Source organism: Sorghum bicolor, chromosome 2 (assembly GCF_000003195.3).
Source record: "Sorghum bicolor cultivar BTx623 chromosome 2, Sorghum_bicolor_NCBIv3, whole genome shotgun sequence".
NCBI lineage: Eukaryota > Viridiplantae > Streptophyta > Magnoliopsida > Poales > Poaceae > Sorghum > Sorghum bicolor.
This window is the reverse complement of record NC_012871.2, coordinates 74,932,467-74,955,504: the sequence shown is the minus strand read 5'-3', so window position 1 is coordinate 74,955,504 and position 23,038 is coordinate 74,932,467. Positions and strand designations below refer to the sequence as shown.

The 23,038-nt window shown below is 42.7% G+C and overlaps 2 protein-coding genes and 1 long non-coding RNA gene across 5 annotated transcripts; 1 reads left to right on the top strand and 2 right to left on the bottom strand.

Moving 5' to 3' along the window:
- On the bottom strand, positions 751–4,080 carry LOC8073116 (protein transport protein SFT2). Its single transcript, XM_002461088.2, has 4 exons — positions 3,743–4,080; positions 3,380–3,647; positions 1,537–1,641; positions 751–1,166 (listed from the first exon to the last, which is right to left on the bottom strand). Exons 1-4 carry the CDS (start codon positions 3,943–3,945, stop codon positions 1,056–1,058), a joined length of 687 nt encoding a protein of 228 aa, XP_002461133.1. The 5' UTR covers positions 3,946–4,080; the 3' UTR covers positions 751–1,055.
- On the bottom strand, positions 6,375–11,683 carry LOC8073115 (54S ribosomal protein L17, mitochondrial). Of its 3 annotated transcripts, none has more exons than XM_002461087.2 (6): positions 11,385–11,683; positions 11,232–11,297; positions 10,284–10,358; positions 9,247–9,376; positions 9,041–9,160; positions 6,375–6,914 (listed from the first exon to the last, which is right to left on the bottom strand). In XM_002461087.2, exons 1-6 carry the CDS (start codon positions 11,555–11,557, stop codon positions 6,765–6,767), a joined length of 714 nt encoding a protein of 237 aa, XP_002461132.1. In that variant the 5' UTR covers positions 11,558–11,683; the 3' UTR covers positions 6,375–6,764. The 3 variants fall into 3 exon arrangements, 2 of the variants coding, with proteins under 2 accessions (XP_002461132.1, XP_021308111.1); XR_002449735.1 differs by having other exon boundaries at positions 6,779–6,914; positions 8,956–9,160; positions 11,385–11,651; XM_021452436.1 differs by lacking the exon at positions 9,041–9,160 and having other exon boundaries at positions 11,385–11,650.
- Positions 14,466–15,531, top strand: LOC110432216. The gene is made up of 3 exons (XR_002449618.1): positions 14,466–15,129; positions 15,269–15,311; positions 15,468–15,531. It is a non-coding gene; the product is annotated as an uncharacterized LOC110432216 (long non-coding RNA).

Sequence of the window (23,038 nt, the reverse complement as noted above, 5' to 3'; positions counted from 1 at the left end):
TTGGCAAAATTAGTTGGCAAATTAGGATACACGTGATGCCAAGTGATGGAGGACTTGGCATATTTGCCAAGTGAAGGAGGAATTTTGCCAAGCTCATAAAATTGTCAAGTAGTTTTGCCAACTTGTTGGAGGCTGTTTTTTGTGGTTTTAGCAAAAATTCTAGAATGCCAAGTACTTTTAGCAAACTGTTGGAGTTGCTCTAAGGCCTTGTTTACTCCAAAAAACCAAAAATTTTTCAAGATTTCCGTCACATCGAATCTTGCGACACATGCATGAAGCATTAAATATAGTAAAAAAAACAAAAACTAATTACACAGTTTGTCTGTAAATCACGAGATGAATCTTTTGAACCTAGTTAGTCTATAGTTGAACATTATTTGCCACAAACAAACAAAAGTGCTACAATACCTTGAACCAAAAAATTTTGGAAACTAAACGGCTCTAAAGAACGTTGACCGTTGGTTTAGAAAAGGACACTACAAAAACAAGAAGTTCTGAAATTGTAAGTGTGGTCGTGTGGATAATTTAGTTATTTGTTCACAAACTTTATAGACCTCTCAACTCAACCATCAACCTCAAGTTTGCCGGATCTGTTGGGCGCCACACATCTCAAATGACCGCAATGAATCAGAGACAAATGCCACTGCCAACCATTTGAGAAGACACTTTAACTTGGTAGAATTATCATGCCAATTTATACTAGTTTTATATAAATAAATGATAGTACATAGAGATTGAAATGGCCCGCAGTAGAGCACTGCAAAGAATTAAAATAATCTAAACCAACATCATCCCAGTGTTATCTTTAACTTGGTCATAATAGATTTATTTCCACAATATACAGCCACAGGGGACACTGAGATAGAGGGGCGATAAATCCTTTTCATTCTATAATCTATATCCAACACCAGTACAAGTCTAGACAAACAAACAGGATGACAAGGGAGGGAAGATCATGAAATCTCTATCAAGCGCATGATCAGCAACTACATACAAAAATCTTGCACCATAACATGGTATGAGGTATGATCAAGTAAATGTGTGACAACGGAAGGTCATCGACTAAATAAACTTGCTGCCGAGGACAACAGACCAGACGAGATGAATTTCAGTCCACTAGATCCTCCAGGGAAGTAGGATATAGTGTAATATGCAAGGGCCAGAACCTGGGTCATCAAAAGAGTGAAAAAGTGAGTGAGTCTGAAAAGCAGAATGCACAAGAGAATGCTGAGGTATTGCAGTTTCGCAGGCCATATGCCAGATGACAACTCATCATGAAACTGTATTGTTCGATAAAGAAGTAGGGGAGGAGAATTATTTTTGTTTTCTTTTCTTTTCTGGGAGTGGAGGGGAAGGCAAACTCTTCCCTCTGCTTTGAAGGCACTGGTTATGGACTCATTGTTCATATTAGCAGCCTGTTCTAGATGTCATAAACGGAAACTACACGTAATGCACTAAAACAAGTGACCTTACAGTATAGCAAGATTTGAACAAACATAGACGGTGTCAAAAAAAAAATCTTGATAAAAAACATACCTGAAGGACTGAGAAGATCACAGAGAGGAAATAGCTGTGAAGCACCATAGAAACATAAATCGTACCAACCATGCATCCAATAAATCCCACTGAAAACGGTAGCCTCTGAAGAGGATATGAGACAAAAATCTTCATCAGGTATCATGTGTTTCAATGTTAAAAATATTGTAGCCATTTAAGAAAATTAAAGATGGTACAAGAACGACTTATAAATTCTACAGAAACAATAAAAAGGTCTAGCTTCACTATGAAGTCATCGTTAATAGTTATAAAGAAAATCCACTTGTCTTACCAGTTAGAAGAATATGAAGTTATAAACAAAGTAATAATTGCCAAAGACAAATAAATTTACCAAGCAACCAAAAGTTGAACTAGACTTAAGATGTACTCATTGACATGCATCAAATGACTTGATTTCTCAGACTAGAAAGTTCAACCTAGCACAAGTGGGAAATATGTAGCTGGTAAGAACTTTGCAGCTTTTATGACGTTTTTGAAGGCATTAAGGGTGTGGAAGGTAGATTAGGCACGCTAAGCAACCATTAAGCAATAGTGGGAAGTCATTTCACCATAGGCATCAAAGCAATGTTGTCATCAACTTCAGCTAGGGGTGATGCTGGACAAAATAAAGAATACCCCACAGCCGCAACATTTTTATTTTGACCCAATTTCGGCTGATGAAAGTAACTCTCAACAAATGACTCGACAATTTCAGTTGATGGAAGTGACTCCCACCAGATGACTCATCTCTTTCAACTCCAGATTTTATGTAATGTTGTCAACAAGCAAAACAAGATGAGAGGTTGGATAAAGAGCCACATCTTTATTTGGAACCAATTTGGGCTAATAAAGTGACTCCAGCCAAAAAAAAAAAAGCATTTCATTCAGGTCTAGATTGGAATTCCCTAGAAACTTGAGGTTTCCAAATCCTGATACTGATGGTATAACACTGCACATTACGGTTAGAAATAGGCAAGATGAATGAAGAGCATATTGAAGCCTGTTATAGTAAAAACACAACTGAACTTAAAATAACAATTCTGGGTTGGGAGGAGGTTTGTTCCTATGGATTTTAAGTTGCACCAACCATTCTGTCCACTACACAGATCCAAGAGTATTTCATCTGGACTCCACAGATTTAAAAACTAAAAGCACTGTAGCAAACTGTATTAGAGAGCTCAGGATATTGAGCCAAATACTTATGCTTTTATTATAGGATATCTAAAGAACCCAAACCATTTGTTTAGATTGCTCACAGTTCCCCTCTGGATTGCTTGTTTGATATTTTATGTTTTCATGTATGAAACAATCTATATATGAAACAGAAGGGGGATAACCGGATAAGGAATACTTCACAATAAGGAGAATTGCCCTAAAACATACAAAAATTGAAGTGCTCTAAAAAGCATTTTAGTGGTAGTGAGCCAGTGAGCACAGATAAACTGCAGGTGAATGTAGAGAAATATTCATTGATAGACACTGTGCTCACCAAGTAACTCAAAGAGCAAGATGTGCAACTTGGTTACCACACGTTACAAAATCCTTACAGCTGGATATAAAACCAAAGGAAAGTTCTATGTTGGCTTCAAAATTCTAGTGGTAACAAAACAGCTGCCACTGACAAATCATGACCACTGATAACTAGCTGATTTATGGTTCCAAGGTCTAGGAAATTTTCAGAAAACAGCTTCTAAACCCAGTTTGCCTATATATCATTAGTTTAAACATATTATAGCAACAACAGCATACCGCCCTCCCAAAGGATAAAGTGGAGCTTAATGTTTAAAGTACAGGAAAAGTAAGTAGAAGTAACAGCAGTGCAGAGCCGAGCTAACTGCATTACCTCCTTGGAGGTCATGTGGGCGAGCTGGTTTGCTGGTCCCTTGAGCGCAAAGAGCGACGCAATGATGAGCGCGCACCCAAGCGTGAAGCAGATGGCGAACTTCTGCGGCATGAGCACCATGACGGGGAGGAAGAGCGCGAAGGCGATGAAGACGAAGAAGATGCCGGTGGCGAGGAAGAGGCCGAAGTACATGAGCGCCTTCCCGGAGGGGAAGCTGCTGGTGGCGCTCTGGAAGCTCCCCGGGAGCTCCCGCACGCCCTTGGTGACCCTGCGGCGGTCAGATCGGATCCGATGAGAGGGAGCCAGGGGAGACCGGATCTGAGGGTTTTGGGGTCGGGATGGGGATGGAGACGGGGAACTCACGAGCTGAAGGTGCCGGAGACGGTGTCGTTGGCGGAGCGGACCGCGGCCTCGATGTCGAAGGGGAGCGGCGAGGACGAGGAGGCGTCGGAGCGGGTGGCGGCGTACGAGTTCCAGTCGGCGAGGAGGGACGGCTGCGACTCGGCGGCGGTGCCGGTGGAGGCGGCGGTCCCGCCGGTGAACCAGGCCTGCGCCGTCTTGTGCATCGCGGCAGCTGCGAGCCTACGGCGACGTCGACGGGTTGCGGCGGGGCGGGCGGGAGTGGAAGCGGACAGCGGAAGGAAATGGGAGAAAAACGACGGGACTTTTTTTTTCGAGAAGAATTTATCTTCTTTTCACAGTTGACGGAAAGATTTTGTCTGCACGTCCGGTTCCGTCCAAGTTTATTGCTCTCTATTTATGGCTGGCAGCGGCAGCGGGTGCTTCGAAATGAAGGAACTCCCACGTTTTGAGAAGAAAGAATTGATGACGAAGGTAGGGAACCTTGATCTTGTTTTTATTTTTATTTTCAGAATTTAGGACGACATGAGATTTAACCCCCTCTCTCTGTCAAAATTCCATTCGTTTTGAAAGAAAAAAAATTGCTTGAGCCTTGTTTGTGGAAACAAATCTTGCTTAAAATGTTACTCCATCTAATCTAGTCATATAATTATATGATGCGTCCCAAAACAAAATACAATTATGGTTGTGATTATGCACCTAAAAAGATAGAATTGTAAAGCATTATTTTGGAGATAAGGTTACAAATCAATTTAATCCAAAAACAAACTACCCCTATCGAAGGTAGTATGGTAGTTAAGTGGCTACAATGTAACAACCATACTCAGTCAAGACATAAAAGGGATGATGTTTCAAATTTCTCCACAAATTTAAGGGTTCAGGGATGCAATCTCATCCAAACCTACCCATTTAAAGCTTGCATTACTCAGGCCTTGTTTAGTTGGCAAAAATTTTGGATTTTGAGTACTGTAGCACTTTCGTTTGGTTGTGGCAAATATTGTCTAATCATAGACTAATTAGGATCAAAAGATTCATCTCGCGATTTACAGGTAAACTGTGTAATTAGTTTTTATTTTCATCTAATTTTAATACTCCATGCATGTGCCGTAAGATTCGATGTGACGAAGAATCTTGAAATTTTTTGAGAACTTGTTTAGTTCACCGCAAAAACCAAAAACTTTTCAAGATTCCCCTACACATCGAATCTGGCAGCACATGCATGAAGCATCAAATATAGACGAAAATAAAAAATTAATTACACAGTTTGCTTGTAAATTGTGAGATGAATCTATTGAGCCTAGTTAGTCTATGATTGGACAATAATTATCAAATAAAAACAAAAGTGCTACATTACCCAAAACCAAAAAATTTTCAGAACTAAACAGGCCTCAATCAACCACCCTAAAAATCTGCTACTCACGAGCTCCATAGGCTTTGAATAAAGGGTATGCTAGTCGTTTTTTTTTAAAAAAACAACCCTAGTGTAAAATTGCCAAAAAAAAACCTTTATAATTGTAGACGAGCTTCACGTGAGACCAATTATATAAATATAAGAAATATTCATGCATAGTTTGAAATAAGAGATGTAAATTCTTGTTAGTTTTCATCAGCCACACGCTTCTGAGAGCAACATCAACGCAAACATATAGCAGCGTTAGCCCAATATGATGTGAGAGATTGAAACCATGGTTTACTCAATGCAAGATATACATGCTTTGTCTCTTCATGGTCCCATAGCTCTGCAGGTTGCTCGGCCTCTGCATAGGAAAAGTTTAGCTCCAACTAGTGGAATCTTTTACATGTGAGAATCAAGCATAGGCTATCACTATCCAACCCTAAGCTAACAAAAATGAACATCTGATGTTGATGTTGTTGTTTGGGCTAGGCAATTTTCATAGGGTTCCATCCAAAGAGCCCATAGTCCGAACTCCACAGCAAGCAAAACGTTAATCTAAGTCATTCCTCACCACAACATGTTCTCTAATTGTTGCTTCCAACAAGACCTCCTAACACCTTGCGAGGCCACTATACTCTACGACAACATTGGGACAACACCACCGCTTGGTGCGTTAGGGAAGTCCTGAAGGATAGCATCCCCAATTGCAAACCTTCCAAAAGGCAATTCAGATAAAGAAACCGTTGGCACATGTCGGCGCTCATGCTCATGAGAATGAGGCCATGTTTGGTTCTCTCTTATAAGGCTCTATTTGGTTTGCCCTGTTAAACTTTAGTTCATATCATCGAATGTTTAAACACATGCATGAAGTATTAAATATAGACTATTTACAAAACTAAAAACACGCTAGAGAATAATTTGCGAGACAATATTTTTAAACCTAATTAGTCCATGATTGCACACTCATTGCTATAGTTACAAATGTACTACAGTACATGTTAAACTTTACTCCCTCTAACCAAACACGGACTAAATTATAGTCCCTATCACATCGAATGTTTGGACATATGCATAAAGTAAATATAAACTATTTACAAAATTAAAAACATGGCTAGAGAATAATTTGCGAGACGATTTTTTAAAGCCTAATTAGTCTGTGATCGGACACTAATTGTTATAGTTACAAATGTGTACAATACCTATTAAACTTGAGTCCCCCAACCAAACATCCCCTGAGAATAGAAAAAAGGTACGTGACGTATGGTTCCATTCAATTTGTAAGAATAGCCTGCATAAAAGATGCTATCAGGTGTATTGCAAGAATTCAGAAATGCAGAGCACAGGTTCCAGGCTCAAGCATCTTGGCAGTTGCCAGAAGAACGCAAAACAGCGGGTATCAAATGCACTTATTTTTCCCATGGATAACAAACTCATACAGTTACCTGGGAGGACTACTTACTACATGCTACATTGCTATAGATGTAGAATCGCCCCCTCAAAAAATAGGCAAAATAGAATATCTCCAGTTTCTGTTTCAAGAAATGCTTGAGGTGATCGTTCCCTGCCAAATCTGCTCATAAATGCTAATTGCTCAGAATGGTCTTCAGCTTGTCCATGGCCTTATCAGAGCTATCTTATGTGGATGATCATCTTGTTCAGGAAACTTTTGTGCTCGGGAAAATGTTCCAACAGCTCATCCTTGGTTACCCACGCATAGTCCTTGCATTTTTCAATATGGTATTTCGTAGTGCCGACCACTTGTGACTTGAAAAAGAAACGCTGCAAGAAGCATAAATGGATTAAGAGACTATCACATGACAGACAGTGCATTGAACTAACACATCTTCATGGCAGACGGAATCTAAATACAACAATTCAAAAGACAGATGTTGAGGAGCAGTGAGCAAGCCCAAGCAAGGATTCAGAAATAGTACCACATCAAAACATTAGTTTCCTTACTGAACACAAAGATTTTTTTTTTTGGTGAAACGTAATTGAAAGCCCTAGTTTGGTTTTGGATAATTAATGAAACCCTAGTACTAACCTCTATACTAAGTGTGTGTAGACATAATGAGGTTGGTACATGCCAAGTGTTGGAGCAAGAGATGATCATGGTGATGACCACAAGGTGATCAAGTGCTCAACTTGGAAAAGAAGAAAGAGAAAAACAAAATCCTATGGAGATCAAGACAGAGGTATTGCTTAGGGTTTTAGTTTTGGTGATCAAGACACCATAGAGGGTGGGATCACATTTAGGATAGATAGCCGTACTATAAAGAGGAGAATTGTTTGGCTAAGCGGTTATCAAGTGCCACTAGGTGTCATTGTTCATGTGCATGCATTTAGAACCTAGTGAGCTAACTTAACTCCTTCAAAGAAATTGTTTGTGAAAATGCTAACACACGTGCACACTTGTTGGTACACACTTCGTGGTGTTGGCACACTTTGAGAAGGAGGTGGAGTTTGAAGGGTTGAGAGAGGATGGGTTCCTCTCTCCCTCCCGCCGAGCTTGCGAGGCGGGATTCGGCGCTTTTCGAGAAAATGAAGTGCTTATTTTCTATTGCGCCGGTGGGAAAATTGGAGAAGTCGCGGGAGAGTTTCTCGCTGAGGAACACTCACCGGACGCTGGCTCAGAGGCACCGGACGCTGTGTCTGAGCGTCCGGTGTGCAGGCTGCCTGGCCCAGCTAGGGTAAGGCACCGGACGATAGGCACCAGACGCTGGCTTGAGCGTCCGGTGGTGCGTGTCCGGTGTGTGGGCGTTTTGCGACCCTCTCTGCGCATGGGTCCGGTGAGCACCGGACGCTCAGGGTGCGTCCGGTGGCTCGCGTCCGGTGACCCTGCAAGTTTGCGGAGCTCTCTGCGCATGAGTCCGGTGTGCTGCTCAGCGTCCGGTGCTCTGCAGGTTACCGTTAGACTCTGACACGCGGCTGACGTTGGAGCACCGGACGCTGGTGTTGAGCGTCCGGTGCCCCTTTAAGAGCGTCCGGTGACCCCGTCTTTCGCCCAGTGAAAGAGCCAACGGCTCTATTTGTTTGAGAGGCTATATATACGTGTTTGGCTGGCTTGGGGCTTACACTCTTGGCATTCTAACATACTTGACATCCTTGTGAGCCTAAGCAAACACCTCCCACTCATCTCCTTCATAGATTAAACATCTTTGTGAGATTGGGAGTGATTCCAAGTGCATTTGCTTGAGTGATTGCATCTAGTGGCACTTGGGGATCGTTCTAGCTGCGGTTTTCTTGTTACTCTTGGTGGTTGCCGCCACCTAGACGGCTTGGAGCAGCGGAGGAGTTTTGGCACGAGTTGGTGATTGTTCGTGGCCATCTCTCGGTGTTTGTGAGGGGTCTTGTACCTTCCCCGGCGGAGAGCCGAAAGGTAACTCTAGTAAAGTGCTCGTGTCCTTGAGTTACCTCACTTGTGGGTAGGTTCTTGTGGTGTCCTAGTGAGGACGAGGTTCGTGCAACACCTCTTAGCCACCGAACCACCAAGTGTTGGTCGACACAACGGGGACGTAGCGTGCCGGCAAGCACGTGAACCTCGGGAGAAAAATCGGTGTCTCAATTGTGTTTGATTGGCATTCTCCCGGTGCTTGATTGTTTATATTGGTGATTGGTTCATCCCCTACACGGCGGTATAAATATCTCATCCTATCCTTACTTACCGCAAACCAGTGTAATTAGTTTAGTTGCTTTCTTTGCTTTGTGTAGCTTAGTTCTTGTGTGATTAGTGATCTTAGCAACTAGAATTGTTGGGTAGGTGGCTTGCAAACACCCCATTAGAGCTAGAGCAAAAAGCTTCGCTTTGTTATTTACTAACCTCTTGCTCTCTAGTGAGTTTGTAGATTTTTAAATAGGCTATTCACCCTCCTCTAACCATATTAGGACCTTTCAGTAATAAGCACCTTGAATGATGACACACTTGAATCTGTTTGTTCAACATCCATATGAGCCATCGGAGCATTGCCAACAAAGTACGTATTGTCAAGTCCCCCAAGAACAGACTTCAATGCTGACTCAGCACACTGGAATAGAACAGAAATAAAAGCTGGATATAAGGAACTGGGAATAATTGATGCATATTTCATTGGTAGATTTGCAGTTCTGGTACCAGTCGCATAGTTTCTTCATTTTCATATATTTTTTCTGGAAAATGCCAAACAGACTTTCCATCAGGAGCCCCATAAGTGTTGCCATACAGGAGGAGATACAATTTATTATCAAGAGCTCGTTGTAAAGACCTACAAACAAAAATGGTTCAGTACAAGCTTGACAGTGCAATGCTGAAAAGCTAAAAAGTTCAGAATTGAATAATACTAATCCATGGCCACATGGGATATTTTTTACATTGGACACAATTTTATGATGCAATTCTTGCAGTTGCAGGATTGACAATGAATCAGTTAATCATGTTGAGTATGAAGTTATGCATGAGAAATGCCTATTACTGTCAGCTTTGAAATGATCCACAGTGTCTTGTTTTGGCTTCTTATAGAAGCAGACATTTTGTAACAATCTTAACTAACAAACTTCAACATGTATTGTTGTAGCTACTTGCCCATTGTGGCCTGTACTCACCCAAAACCACTTGAAGCCTTGGACACCTAGTACAGAACCACATTAATCCTTAACACTTGCTATTGTACAGGTCAAAATGGACAAGCAGCCGAGTACAGCTCTAATAATACATATTTGAAGTATGTTATTCATGGTCAAGTGGTATCAAAATCTCATTGCCACAATAAAAAGCAGGCCAAGAGAGCATCTGTGAATTGTTTAGTAGGACAAAAGCTTTAAGGGTTGAGACTCCCACAACAATCCAATAAACATATGACAATTCCAAGAAATTCTATTATTAATTGAAATGGAAAGAGAAGGATATACTTTGTGTTTTCATGACCAAATTGTAATGGCATAGATTAGTCAGGTAGTGATATAAACATACTATAATTGACAAATAGAAGAGATTTTTTAGTTGTAAATGTTGGGTTGCACAATCATGCAGGGAGTTCAGGAAAGCTCAATGCGTGAAATAAACTTTAGCTCACCCTAGTATAAATGCAGGCCAGCAGAGGATACAAAGAATAACGCTAGAATCATTTTGAAACTAGGACTCCTTAATGGGTAGGGGTGAAGTTGAGCACTTACTTCTGGTCATTTGTTCTGTCAGCCTCTGTGATTCTTGGAGCAGGCACATAATCAATGTGATAGTCACCCTTACCCCTACAAAAGAAAATGTTGTTAACAACAAAAATACTAGACGCAAATTGCAGAGTATACAAATTGAGAATGGAAAACATCCTAAGAATCAGAGTCAGACAGTAGTCATCACATAAATGTTAGCTATAAAAAGATAGATTTTATACCATGTGTATTACTTTCAGGTCAACTAATTTCGTTGGGGCTGTCCTAAGTCCATGCAATCATGCCTATTTGACGTGGAATGGAGCCTGAATCATTCACAGATGTTCATTACAAAATACAGAGCTCCATTTTTTACCAGAAGCAGCCATTTTATTCTCCTAGCAGAGACTTGGGTATTTTGTTGCTCTGCAAGGGTCCATTCAAAGTAACCACCTGATAAAGCATAACTGGATGTAACTTGTTCCAGTCCATTAGGACTTATAATTCTGGGTTGGCACAGTACATCTACTGATGAAATATTGTCAGCAATTTTGCTATTTACGTGACACATCTATCAAAAAAAGGCAAAGACTAGAGCATGCATATCTGCTCTCAACTCAAGTTATTGGCAGTTGCCAAGAAAACTTACTGACAGCTACCCTGTGTGGTGTGTGCTATTAGCAACCTGTTTACCCTGTATACAACAATCACAGGGCTCCTTGCTTTCTTACTCAATGATATTCCACTTGTGCAAAGTAAGTATTGGCAGCAAATAACCTTTCTAACCCTCCGATTGAAATTACCCCCAAGGTTATTCTAAACCTCTTATGCCAATGCACCGAGAAATGCATCCATCAGTCATCCCATTGCACACTTGCTCTTCTATTAAGCAAAATATATAAAAAAACCACGAACGCTCTTTTCAGAAAAAATAAGGCTACCAAACGCTGAGAGATAACAGAGACGTATCACCTGGCGTCGGCCTTGCCGAGAACTTCGTCTGGGTACTGCCGTCTGTGCTGCTGCCTCCACCGAAACCTACCAGGGACACGCACGAACAAATCAGGGAGACAGAGCAGAGACTAGATAGGGACCAAACGGACGAGAAGAGCGGGCGTGGCGTACGAGAACTCCTGGAAGGCGTAGACGGCGGGATGGATCTTGGGGATGACGACGGGGAGGCGCTCGAACATCACCGTCGCCACGAGCTTCCCGTCGCCCCCTTCCTTCGCCGCCGAGGTGGCAGAGGAGCTGAAGCCTCGCGCCCGCCGGAGCGACCGGAGGAGAAGGCTCGCCATCGCCGGCGATCGGGAGTGGGGGGCGGTCCGGGCTCCGGTGGTCGCGCCGCAACGGTTGTTTGTGAGAGTTGAGTGGAGCGGTTAGTTCCGTCCACGGTTAGGCGGGCTGTTTGGGCCAGGAAGCAGCGCGCTAAGCTCGCCTGGTGGGCTGTCTAGTTATTTGGCCCACATTAGGCCTTATTTGGATGTAGTCGGATTCACATCAATCCACATGTGTTGAGGTGGATTAGAGTGGAACTTGAATTAAATTCCACCTCAATCCACACCAACACATGGATTGAAGTGGATCCGACAACATCCAAACAAGGCCTTAGCATGTGGGAGAGGAGGATTGGCCCACGAAAATGTGGATAAAATACACGTATGTACACAAATTGAATGGTGAATCTACTACTTTTGTTGTCAAATGGCATTCTTTGTACAAATTACTTTCTTGAAATTATAATAAGTCGTTTTTTTTTGTTAATACGTATCTATATATATTAATGTAAAAAAGGCAAAGTGATTTATAATTTGGAACAGATGGAGTAGATATTTTAAATCATACATTCAAAAATATATTGTGAAGCATTTCAAAAATTATAGCAGATTAGCAAAAATGTATGTGCGTTGCATGGAACTCAGGACATCTTACATTTATATTTCATATGATCGCTGAATACGAGTTGTTCTAACTCGTATAAGTGTGGATAATGAATCTAGTCATATACGGGATATGGGACACGGAGAGCACGAGGGCAGATGACAACATTGTAAGCAATGTGTAAATGTTTTCATTATCCCTATCCAAGATCTTGTCTCATTCCATTCAACACACGCATGGGCATGGGTTTAGATTCATCACTAGCTCATATGTAAATTTGAGTACGCGTTTTCAGAGCTGCACCATTCCTCTTTGATTTGGGCTCATTGTTTGCAGAGGGGCCCGTCCATCGGCCTTTGGGCTCTATGTTTCCGTGGTGCTGTTCTTGCCGTTGCAGACCGATTTGTTGCTGCTGGGCCGGCGTCCCTGTGCTTTTTCTTTGGGATTTTCTTTTTCGATTCGAATTTATTTTGTTTGGGAGTTGGGAGCAAATGGATGGCAAAACTCGAGTCCGAAACATTTGTCATCTGTATACACGATGCGAAGAAAGGACAACGGTTGGATCTGGATATGCACGCGCTCGATCGCATGCCCGGGCTAATACCGTGTGAGTGTGACGAATGCATATATATATATATATATATATATATATATATATCACCCTGGGTACCGAATAATATTTGGTACCCGAGCTCAAATCAGCCCGACGACGCCTCGCATCCTCCCCAACCGATGTCGGCCCGGTCCACACAAATTCTCCGATGTCGCCCGATACCTGACGCCCGATCCCCCTCGCTCGCACCTCCCCACGATTCAAGCTCACTCCAGGCGGTTTTGCGGCTTCCCAACATCGCCGCCGTCCTCTCCCCGTCCGTCGTCCACTCGCGCGAGTCCGTCGGCGGAAGGTGCCTTCGAGCGTCGCGAGTCCGGGGCGTCCTCCGAGCGTCGCTGTGTCGTCCTGTCGTCCGTCGGCCGAAGGTCGTCGCGGTCCGGGGCGTCCTCCTCGCGCGTCCGGGGCGGGGCCGTGCCTCCGAGCGTCGGTCCTGGGCGGTGTCCTCGCGCGTCCGCGGCGAGCGGCCGGTCTCCGCGCGCGTCCGGGCGGGTACGCGCCTCCGCGCGTCGCGCGTCCTCCGCGGCGAGCGGCCGGTATACGCGCGCGTCCGGGCGGGACCGCGTCTCCGCGCGTCGCGTGTCCTCCGCGGCGAGCGGCCGGTATCCGCGCGCGTCCGGGCGGGACCGCGCGTCTCGCGTCCTCCGTGGCGAGCGCGCGTCCGCGGCGAGCGGCCGGTCTCCCTCACCAACGACAACGAGAACGACGGCCTGCTGCCGACCAACGTGTACTGTATGGGGTCCTGCTCCGCCTCTCGGCCAAGGCCGGAGCTCTGCCGCCTCCACCTCGTCTGCCGCCGGTCATGGCAGTCGCTCACCAACAACACCGAGGCCCACCATCTTGACCTGAGCTGCTGTACTAGCATCGTCAGTCGGTTTCGCAAACAACAGATTGGTAGAAATTAGCATTCTTTTCGGAACTTCAACTGGTATATATACTTACTAGAGTGGCACGGGGTCATCGTTTATGTATGCAGCTTCCCTGATTTCAGTCCGTAGTAATCTCCTCTAGAAAAGAGTAGCGAATCTTCTTGTTCCAGGATGAATCAGGATGGTGTTTCAGAGGAGAGGAGTGGAGGCCCAGCATACTTCGCGGACCACTGACTGAGCAGATTAGAGGTTTGATCCTGGATTCTTTCTCAGTTATCATGCTCCAGCCACGTGTTTCTTTATTTGGTTTGACATAGATTTAGCAACAATATGGCATTTTTCAGATCTATGATGACAGGCATAGAAATAGACTAAGGAGACTATTTTGATCTTGTCACTGTATTTGCGGTCTTATGTATTTATGAGCTTGCTGAAGTGGTCGTAATCAATCACACCTAAGGAGACACTCACCTAAGTGCATTTGATTCCTAGTAATTATTATTGGTAGAAGACACATTTAAACATTTGAAATATTTCCTAATCAGTGTGGTGTGTCATTATGTGCAATAGCCAATAGGTATTGCGTCTTGTGCTGGTTAGATCAAGTTTCTGGTGAACAAACATAAATTATTTTTCTTAACCACAGTTTCCTACCACTGAACTAAATCTTCTTAGTTTCAGAAATATATCAGTATTTTTCATCTCAAAAGAGCTAAAATGTTTGTTGGTAAGACCTAATCAGCTACGCAATGCAATAATCAAATGTTATATCATGAAAAATTTATATGATAATTTGCTTTCACGTGAACTCTCAGCTTATAAATAATGTTTGTCTGGATGTAATCTCAGACGGGAAGCTATATTGCAATATACATTATTCTTCATGCGATGTTTTTCTCTTAAATATCAACACATTTTTATTTCTAAACTCATACTGTAGTGGTCGCTGATGAATCCTAAACTCATCCTAATCTGCTTCACTTCAATGGCGGTGTGCCACAATTAGATTACAAGCCTATAATATGATTTCATATAAATGAGAAGTTTATTGTACTAGCGTCTTGAATTGCTTTTGACATTAAAGATGTTTCTAGAATCACAAATGTCGCAATCATTAAAATTAGTGTTCCCTTTTCTCTTTCATGTATTTCCCTTCTTTTTTTCATTTTTATTATCTCTAGGGTGTGGTTGTTTTAGTCCATGATGCAAACTCCATGAACTATGATGATGCCATCTTTTCTAAATTTATTGGACACACTTTTATCAGCTGTTGCAGCATGTTCACTTGGGCTTCCTTTGACAATGACCACGGTAAAATCTCTTATAGTTTATAAAGATAGGGTACAATCACGATTGAGCTTTGGAGTAGGGGCAGAAACACCAAATTCTTAGTTAATTCGGACAGTGAGCTCATCGAAACAGGGAGAAGCTCCTCAGTCCTCTCTCCGTGGTGGTGCCCGGCCCCTCAGTCCTCTTGCATCATTTGGGATGGACCCGCCCGCCCCCTCAGGTTCCTTCAACTCCTTATTCCTATATCTCGCTTTAATGTCCGTTCCTTGAATTTTTTTTGATTGGATCATACATGTATGCTTTTACTTATGGCGTGATTATAGTTTAATAAAGTAATTCTATTTATTCTTAATTTGTAGATGATGCTCACGCCGGAGAAGGTCCTGCTTCGTCAACTAAAAGGTTCTTTCTTTCATATTCCCATTATGTTAATTTTTTAATACATTTATAAAATTTTAGCATCTGCAACAACATTTTTTTGTGGAGTGAGCCTGTAAATTTAAGTTGTACAGCCTATGAATGTAGTATTCTAAATACATTTTGAATCATTGACTTTAGAATCCGGTTGGAGCTAGTGGATAAAATGCCTGACAATCCAAAAGTGCTTGTATTCGAGAGCACACAACAGCGGTCAGTACAATTTTTGTTTGAAAAAAATTAGCGACATTTTCATGTGTTCTTCTTGCTTTTGTCTCACTTAATTTCATTATTGCCCATTTAGGTATGAGGTCCCTCTGCGACAGCGCACACCCAAAATAGGTCTGTAGGTGATGGTTTGCACCCACAAACATAGCTAGTGGCTTGTCATAAATATTTGTCTTGTGTGTGGTGTCAAATGTCATGACATCTCCAAAATCAATATATTCAGCCTGCATGCTAGCATGACTCCAGAATAAGCTATGAATTGCCCCTTCTTTATCGATCTTGACGTACCAACGAAATTGTGGATTCTGAGCCTTGCAGTCTTCAAAGAATTCTAGAAGCTTCGCAATGTCATTGGCATGTTCTGCCCTCACATTAGCTGCCTTCCTACAAAATTTGTTACTGTTACATGTTTGTACTTAACAGATCCTATTTATTTAATGAAATAAGAGTTGCTCCACACTGACCTGTTCTCTAGGTCACGCTTTGTTATCGGAACGTGCTCCCCTCCACCATGCATGTCTCTAACAATGTTTTGTATACTATGATGCGGTACATCTGCTGCTTGTAGGTCATCAACAAACTCAAGAAATACTGGATCCTTTTCCTTGTGTTCGCTCAAGTTTATTGTTTCTTGTTTCTTTTTAAAACATGGATGGTTATGCATTAGATCCACATACTCAATGACCACTGCTATTTCTTCCTTGTTTTCATCATAAATCCTTTTTAGCTTCATCTTGGACATGCAGTGTGTCTTCTTGGAGGTATTGTCCCTAACACGCAGCTCTTCTTTTTTTTTAAAGTAAGTATTATTCCCCTCATTGTTGCAATGTATAATATATGAGTATGGTTTGTTGTTTCCATAGCACAAACCAAATCCAACCTCCTCGGCATAGATACTATAGAATTTTCTGGCCTCTTCTCGGTTTCTGAATGACATTCCAGGCCTTGGGATGAGAGCAGGATCAATGTCTTCTTTCTGCACACGTCATAGTGCATTACATATTCGTTTTCCATAGAGATTACCAAGAGGCAATGCTAATTTGCATGAATTTTTATCTCAGACAAAGCAGAATGCTGATCTGTTTTTTAACCAAAGCTGCTGCACGAACATATCTACAACTAAAAAGACCTAAATGGTATCGTTTTAATAGAATCCCCATAATACTGTGCTGAATTTACCACCTTTGTGAATAAGCAGGCACGACAGTTCAATTGAAAGTAAATAGCAGTGGCTTTATATTTATCTGGCATTGTTGAAATGAATGCAGTCCTATTCTTGCACTGTGCAGATATGCAAGGGTAGTGGTTAATTGGGTTTGTGTCCCTGTTTTCTTTAGCTCAACAGGCTTAATGATTCATCCATGGTTTGTTTCTTGTAGATGTAAAATAACAACTGCATCGACTGCCTTTTTTCCTTCTAATTAACAATGTTGTGAAGATGGGAATGATCTAATTCAATATTTATTGCATGTTATAAGACTTCACACATGTATTACCCATATATCTGAAGTTCGTGAAATTTTATGAATACTCGTACCAATGCATTGCCTTATATAAATGTCACAAACAAGGCACTCACATGGGTGTACTTCTTTTCGGCATCTGGCGTGGCGATCTCGTCTGCTGTAACTGTTGCCATTTGTGAGAACCTGCATCTGCTCGATGATGTTTTGGTTTCTGAAATGCCAGCGACAACATCCTCGCTACGGTCTGCTCTGCATGAGGTTCCAGCTTCTGAATTAGCTGCTGGCGCCCCATCGTGGCTTTGTCCCACAGCCAATTCAGTCGTCTGCGCTCTCCACGATGCTGACGATTCAGGCACAACGCCTTCACAATTCCTCTCTTCCCCAAACAGCTGCTTCTGGCAACTCATTTTTATAGATTAAACTGAGAAACAAAACATACGGATCAGCTAAACTTTTATACTTAACGGATATGGAACAGCTAAACTTTTATACTTAAAGGATATGGATCGCACAATAAGATAACAATACTATAAAATTAAATACCGATATAAAGTGACATTTAATCCAAAAAACCAAGTTCATGAAATTAACGCAATCACAGAGAGCTGCGAAGTTCATGAAATTAACATTACTCTTCTCTGTTAAATGAACTTAGCAATTTTGTGCTAGTTAATATAGCTCCAAACAATCCTCTTTTCTTGGATAACATGCTAATATTCATGTATGAGTACTGAAAAAATCAGATTGCACATATTGTATTGTTTTAACTGAAAACTGGATAAGAGATTTACAGTGAAAATTAAAATGTCAAGTTGCAAGATTACCACGAGATAAACAGCTCAACATGGTTCACTATATTTTTTCCTCAAATATTTGAATCAGTCTACCTAAATTTTTTAAGCTTGAACTTGTACATTGCTAGAACTATGAACCCCATTGCTTAAAACTTTGAAACCCTGAACTCATAACTCTGAAAAATGAGAGAGAGAGAGAGAGAGAGAGAGAGGAAAATGATGCTGCAGGTGGAGTGTCAAGCAGTGCTTTAATCAAACATAAAAAGTCAAACAAGATACTAAATCTATAAAGATTGTAATGTCAAGCAGCTAGCACACTTCTTCAGCTCAGCTATCTTAATTGGTTCGAGTTTAGGTATATCTATAACACCCATGCTGAGATATATCAGCAGCTAGTTATCACAACTTTGGAACTAACAATAAATTGCTTGTGCATCCATTGTCAGCAGAGAAGTCTTATTGCAAAACTGTTAAAATCTATAAGCAAAGGCAGATAATGATCCATAATCACTAAAGATAACAGCTGGCAGATAATGAACCATTTTCAGGAGCGAAGGTTTCTTGCAAAACTCCAATTGACGAAACATCTGGTTTATTTTAAACAGGAATTGAAGCAAAGGCACTTGACATTTCTTCTTCAAAATAGAGAAGATCACTAATTGTTAGTCACTAATTAGTCAGATTAGTGAAAGAGACAAACAGAGTCCAAAACAATCAGCAAACAATTAGTAGTAACCAGATTTTTTTGTGCCAAAATCATGGATTCAATGAATAGGTCAGTACATGAGTAATCCGAGTCCCTTAACAAGGTTTTTTAATTCAAGATCATGGATTCAATCAATAGGTAACACCATGAGTAATTCGAGCCCTTCAAAAGGCCTTTTAATTCAACCAATTGCTCAATGTCATTCAATCAATAAACACCTAATCGGAAGCATACATTTGACCATGGAAATCCTTTTGATTCATGAGACACATGATTCAAAAAACTGGCATTACAATTTTTCTTTGTTCATTAACCTTACTGAGAGAGCACTCAGTCATCATTGCTAATAGTAAGACAAATATTAACCTTACTGAGACGAGCGTCGCGCGTCCGCGGCGAGCGGCGCGCCTCCGAGCGTCGCGAGTACGCGGCGAGCGGCCGGCCTCCGCGTGCGTCCGGGCGGGACCGCGCCTCCGCGCGTCGCGCGTCCGCGGCGAGCGGCCGGTCTCCGGGCGGGACCGCGCCTCCGCACGTCGCGCGTCCTCCGCGGCGAGCGGCCGGTCTCCGCGCGCGTCCGGGCGGGACCGCGCCTCCGCGCGTCGCGCGTCCTCCGCGGCGAGCACGCGTCCGCGGCGAGCGGCAGGGAAGGTCGTCGCGAGACCGCGCCTCCGAGCGTCGCGAGTCCGCGGCGAGCGGCCGGCCTCCGCGCGCGTCCGGACGTCTCCGCGCGTGTACTGTACGGGGTCTCCGCGCGTCCTCCGCGGCGAGTGGCCGGTCTCCGGCCGGTCTTCCTGCAACTCGTGGTCTGGACCAGTCTCGTCGGCGGTTTCCTCTCCCAGGAACGTGCAGCAGTGCTTGGATACGGGCGGGAGGCAGGGAGCGACTAGCGACGCGGATCCGTTTTCGAAACAGCGCACACGGGCGGGCGGGGGCAGGTGCTCGGGTACCGACGGGGGCAGGTGCTCGGGTACCGAATAATATTCAGTACCCAGGGTACCTATATATATATATATATATATATATATATATATATATAGGGGTGGAATATATATGTATATGCACTTGCATGAATGCACGCGAATACCGTGTGACGCGAAACGGCAACGGAACGGGAATGATGGCGCTCATCATATCATCAGGCACGCCGCAAACGCGCGGCTCCGTTCCCGTTCCCAAAAGTGACCGACACGAAAGCGCCTGTGGCTTGCATGCACGCGCGCAGCTAGCGTATCCACACGCACGACGGCACGAGCTACAAGCGCCGCCCGTGCGCGCGCGTGTGCTACCGATTCGGAGGGTAGGGCGGCGGCGGATCGCCGGATCGGATACTCTCGCTCGCATGCATGCAGCCATGGCGTGGAGGGAGGGGAAAAAAAAAAGAAGCGATCGAGAGCGACGTGAATGTGCACGAGTATAACGAGCGACACTAACGCGTTTGTCCACTACCGATCGACATCGTGCAAAAGGCCAGGGTATATATAAACAAACACATTTCGGGCTTCGGCCATGATGGACTATATGCATACAGCCATTTTATTTAATTTGTTCATCATATATTCGGTAAGCTTGTCCAAACAAAGATGGAGGTAATGGTGACTTCGTCAATATTTTGATTGATTTGTTGGTCTAGTATTTAAAGATGTTTATAGTGATAGAGTTTATATATGTGCATTTATAGAGGTGAATATATGTGTATTGTAAACATTTGCGTTACTAAACTCTCTCCCCTCCCACTCCCCCCTTCTCGATCTCTCTCCCTTTTCACATCGTGTCCCAACCTATCCACCTTCCATTTCTTTGTAAAGGTTGTCTCACACTGTTTCTTTTTAATTCGATTGAATTAGAGAAACTCAGGACTCGAATATTTAGTTTTGGTTTCTAGTTACGAATATTTCATAACTTTAAACTAGCAAAATGGAGAATCGAAAATAACACGTCGATCGATTATTACTATTGAGTATGCTATGGTACGGTATTATAAACGGAAACGGTAGGAATGAGCTTTGGCAACAAATTTACTTGGACATTTGTGAGATGGCTTCTTACAGTCTTTTCTAGATCGTGCATATGTATATATGGCTGCACCGAATCCACGTCGCACACTCTCGCACAACACATGATGCACACGTGAGTACGCGCGCGCATCGATCGTGGCATATATATATGAGCATATCGTCTTAGGTATACGCATGGATCGCTCCGGTTCGAATGTTCTCGATTACTATAGAATACCCCTAGATGGCTAGATATATTAGATCGATCTGGGAATTCGAAGGACTGATGACACGTGAATCATATCGCAAAATTCGAAGGTACTTGGACGCACGCCGGATGCCAGACTATATATATATACGTACGGTAATGCTCGTTGCTCAACACTCAATCAAATTGGAAAAAATGACACGTATGACAAAGCTCTGTTATTTATACTGTACTAGCTAGTTTGTTTCTAAAGATAGTTAAAGCTGGTTAAAACGGGGCAATAATTTTTTTTTTGGGAAAAACGGGGCAATAATTAGTTGTTGTAAAATTTGACTGAATCCGTAGGTTCAAACGCATCTTATGTTAATGGACGGTTTGTTTAGTTCGTGAAAACTTTTGGCTTTGGCTAGTGTAACACTTCGTTTATATTTGATAATTATTGTTCAATTAAAGGTTTAAAAGATTTGTCACGTAAATTATAGATAAATTGTGCAGTTACTTTTTATTTTTATTTATATTTAATACTCTATGTATGTGTCTAAAGATTTAATATGACGAGAAATTAAAAAAATATTGAACTAAACAGGCAGGCCTGAGAAATAATCCACGGGAGAGTGGACGGAGAGTAGGCCAATTTAATTCCACATATCCTCGAGACGACATGGAGGTAGTCAAGTTGACTTTAAAAAAAAACCTACGGACTTCGCAAGCAGTAAAACGAAAGGCGTGCAGACATGAATGAAACTCCCCCAAAACTCAAATATCTAGCGTCACTTTCTGCTTGTTTTGTTCCGATGAACTGGACGGTAGCCAGTGGCGCTGGCGTCTCTCATCAGCCGGCTCTCCATTCTCCGTCCAGCACCCGGCCAAACGAGCATGTCCTTTTCAATCCATCTATATCGTACTGTTCAGTGGAGATTCGAGGTTCCAGAACGAACTGTGCGTTTTAATTTGCCGGTGTTTTTATCTCCTTCCGTGTGTTTTTTGTTGTGATTGTAACAGCTCTCTCTCTCTCTCTGGTTGAGTGGTTTGGCAAGGGAGAGGACGGAAGTCTCCTCCGTCCGGTCCTAGACGACAAGATTGGCAAGGACGGTGTGGAAAATGAGCGGACAAACGTTGGAGCGCTACGTTTCTACAAAACACCAAACCATGTTGTTGTCGATTGTTATACGAAACCCAACATTCACCTGTTCGTGCGCAAGCCATTCGACTCCATTGTCCTTTTGGTCATCTGGAAAATCTAGAAAGAGCGCAACAGACGGACGTTTGACGGCACCTCACGCTCCTGCTTCTTGCTTCTAAAACGCATCCAGGAAGAGATGGAGTCGTGAGTTGCTGCAGGCCATCGGCTCCTCTCGCCGCTCGTGCACCTCGTCTCCTAGAGTGTCCCCCTCTCCCTCTCTCTTTTAGCAGATTAGTTCTAGCCCTTAGTACACCGGTCAAGCTCCACCGTTAAAGCCGGTGCTCTGTGTTAGTGTGTTTGGCCGTTAGTCTATGGCATCTCGTCATGGGTCTTTATGTGCTTGTACTCTGACTCCTTCTTCCCTTAAAGCAACACGTGCTAAGGCACAATTTCGAAAAAAAATATCCAGGTTAAGCATAAACCAAATAAAGCAAATGCATGGTTGGATATTCTTTGACATGTAACAAATTTGATTCGAGGATAAGTCATTGCTTGGTGGTTGTTGTGGTAGCGGCGTGTGTTTAGATCACATCTGGGTTATAATAATCATAGCAATAATAATAATAATAATCTCTCTCTCGGATATCAAAAAAAGAGAAGCTTAGTACCAGTTGGATTATGAAAATGCAACCAAAATGAACATACTAGCGGAACATTATTGCAGATGCTGTAGTGTAGAGATTCAAATAATGATCTAGATTAATATAACACATTCGCAATCATGCAACGGTCTTGTTCGGTTCCATCATGGAAACCGTTCTCTGGAACGACTTCTAGGCGGAATGAATATCTAATTTGTATACCAATGATCAGCCGGATTAGTTCCTAACCTTGTTCCAAAATAACTGAATAATAATCCCTAAATTCGTAGCATGTCTGGTGAATTGGCACATTATGGATAATCTTTCAGACATGTATGCTTGTGATTGAAATAACTTTTAGAAACAATTATTGTCTTCTTGTGATCACCCGGTTACTTGAATGGTTCTTCAACTTGTCCTATCAACCTCTCCTTTTATCATGTGCCCATTTCCTGCTTTGACACGACTGTAGCTGAGCCCCTTGATTTATCAGTCCCATCACATCGTGTATATTTGGCGAAGCAGAGAGGGACAAAGCAAGTGAAGGAAAAC

Bases quoted from the DNA above. Each gene is read 5' to 3' on its own strand.
- LOC8073116 (XM_002461088.2), bottom strand. From the start codon at position 3,945: ATGCACAAGACGGCGCAGGCCTGGTTCACCGGCGGGACCGCCGCCTCC. The intron at 3,648-3,742 runs GTGAGTTCCCCG...TGACCGCCGCAG, and splicing joins GTCTCCGGCACCTTCAGCTC to GGTCACCAAGGGCGTGCGGG. The intron at 1,167-1,536 runs GTATGTTTTTTA...TTGATGACCCAG, and splicing joins TGATCTTCTCAGTCCTTCAG to GTTCTGGCCCTTGCATATTA.
- LOC8073115 (XM_002461087.2), bottom strand. From the start codon at position 11,557: ATGGCGAGCCTTCTCCTCCGGTCGCTCCGGCGGGCGCGAGGCTTCAGC. The intron at 11,298-11,384 runs GTACGCCACGCC...TGTCCCTGGTAG, and splicing joins TACGCCTTCCAGGAGTTCTC to GTTTCGGTGGAGGCAGCAGC. The intron at 9,161-9,246 runs GTACCAGAACTG...GTTCTATTCCAG, and splicing joins ATGAAGAAACTATGCGACTG to TGTGCTGAGTCAGCATTGAA.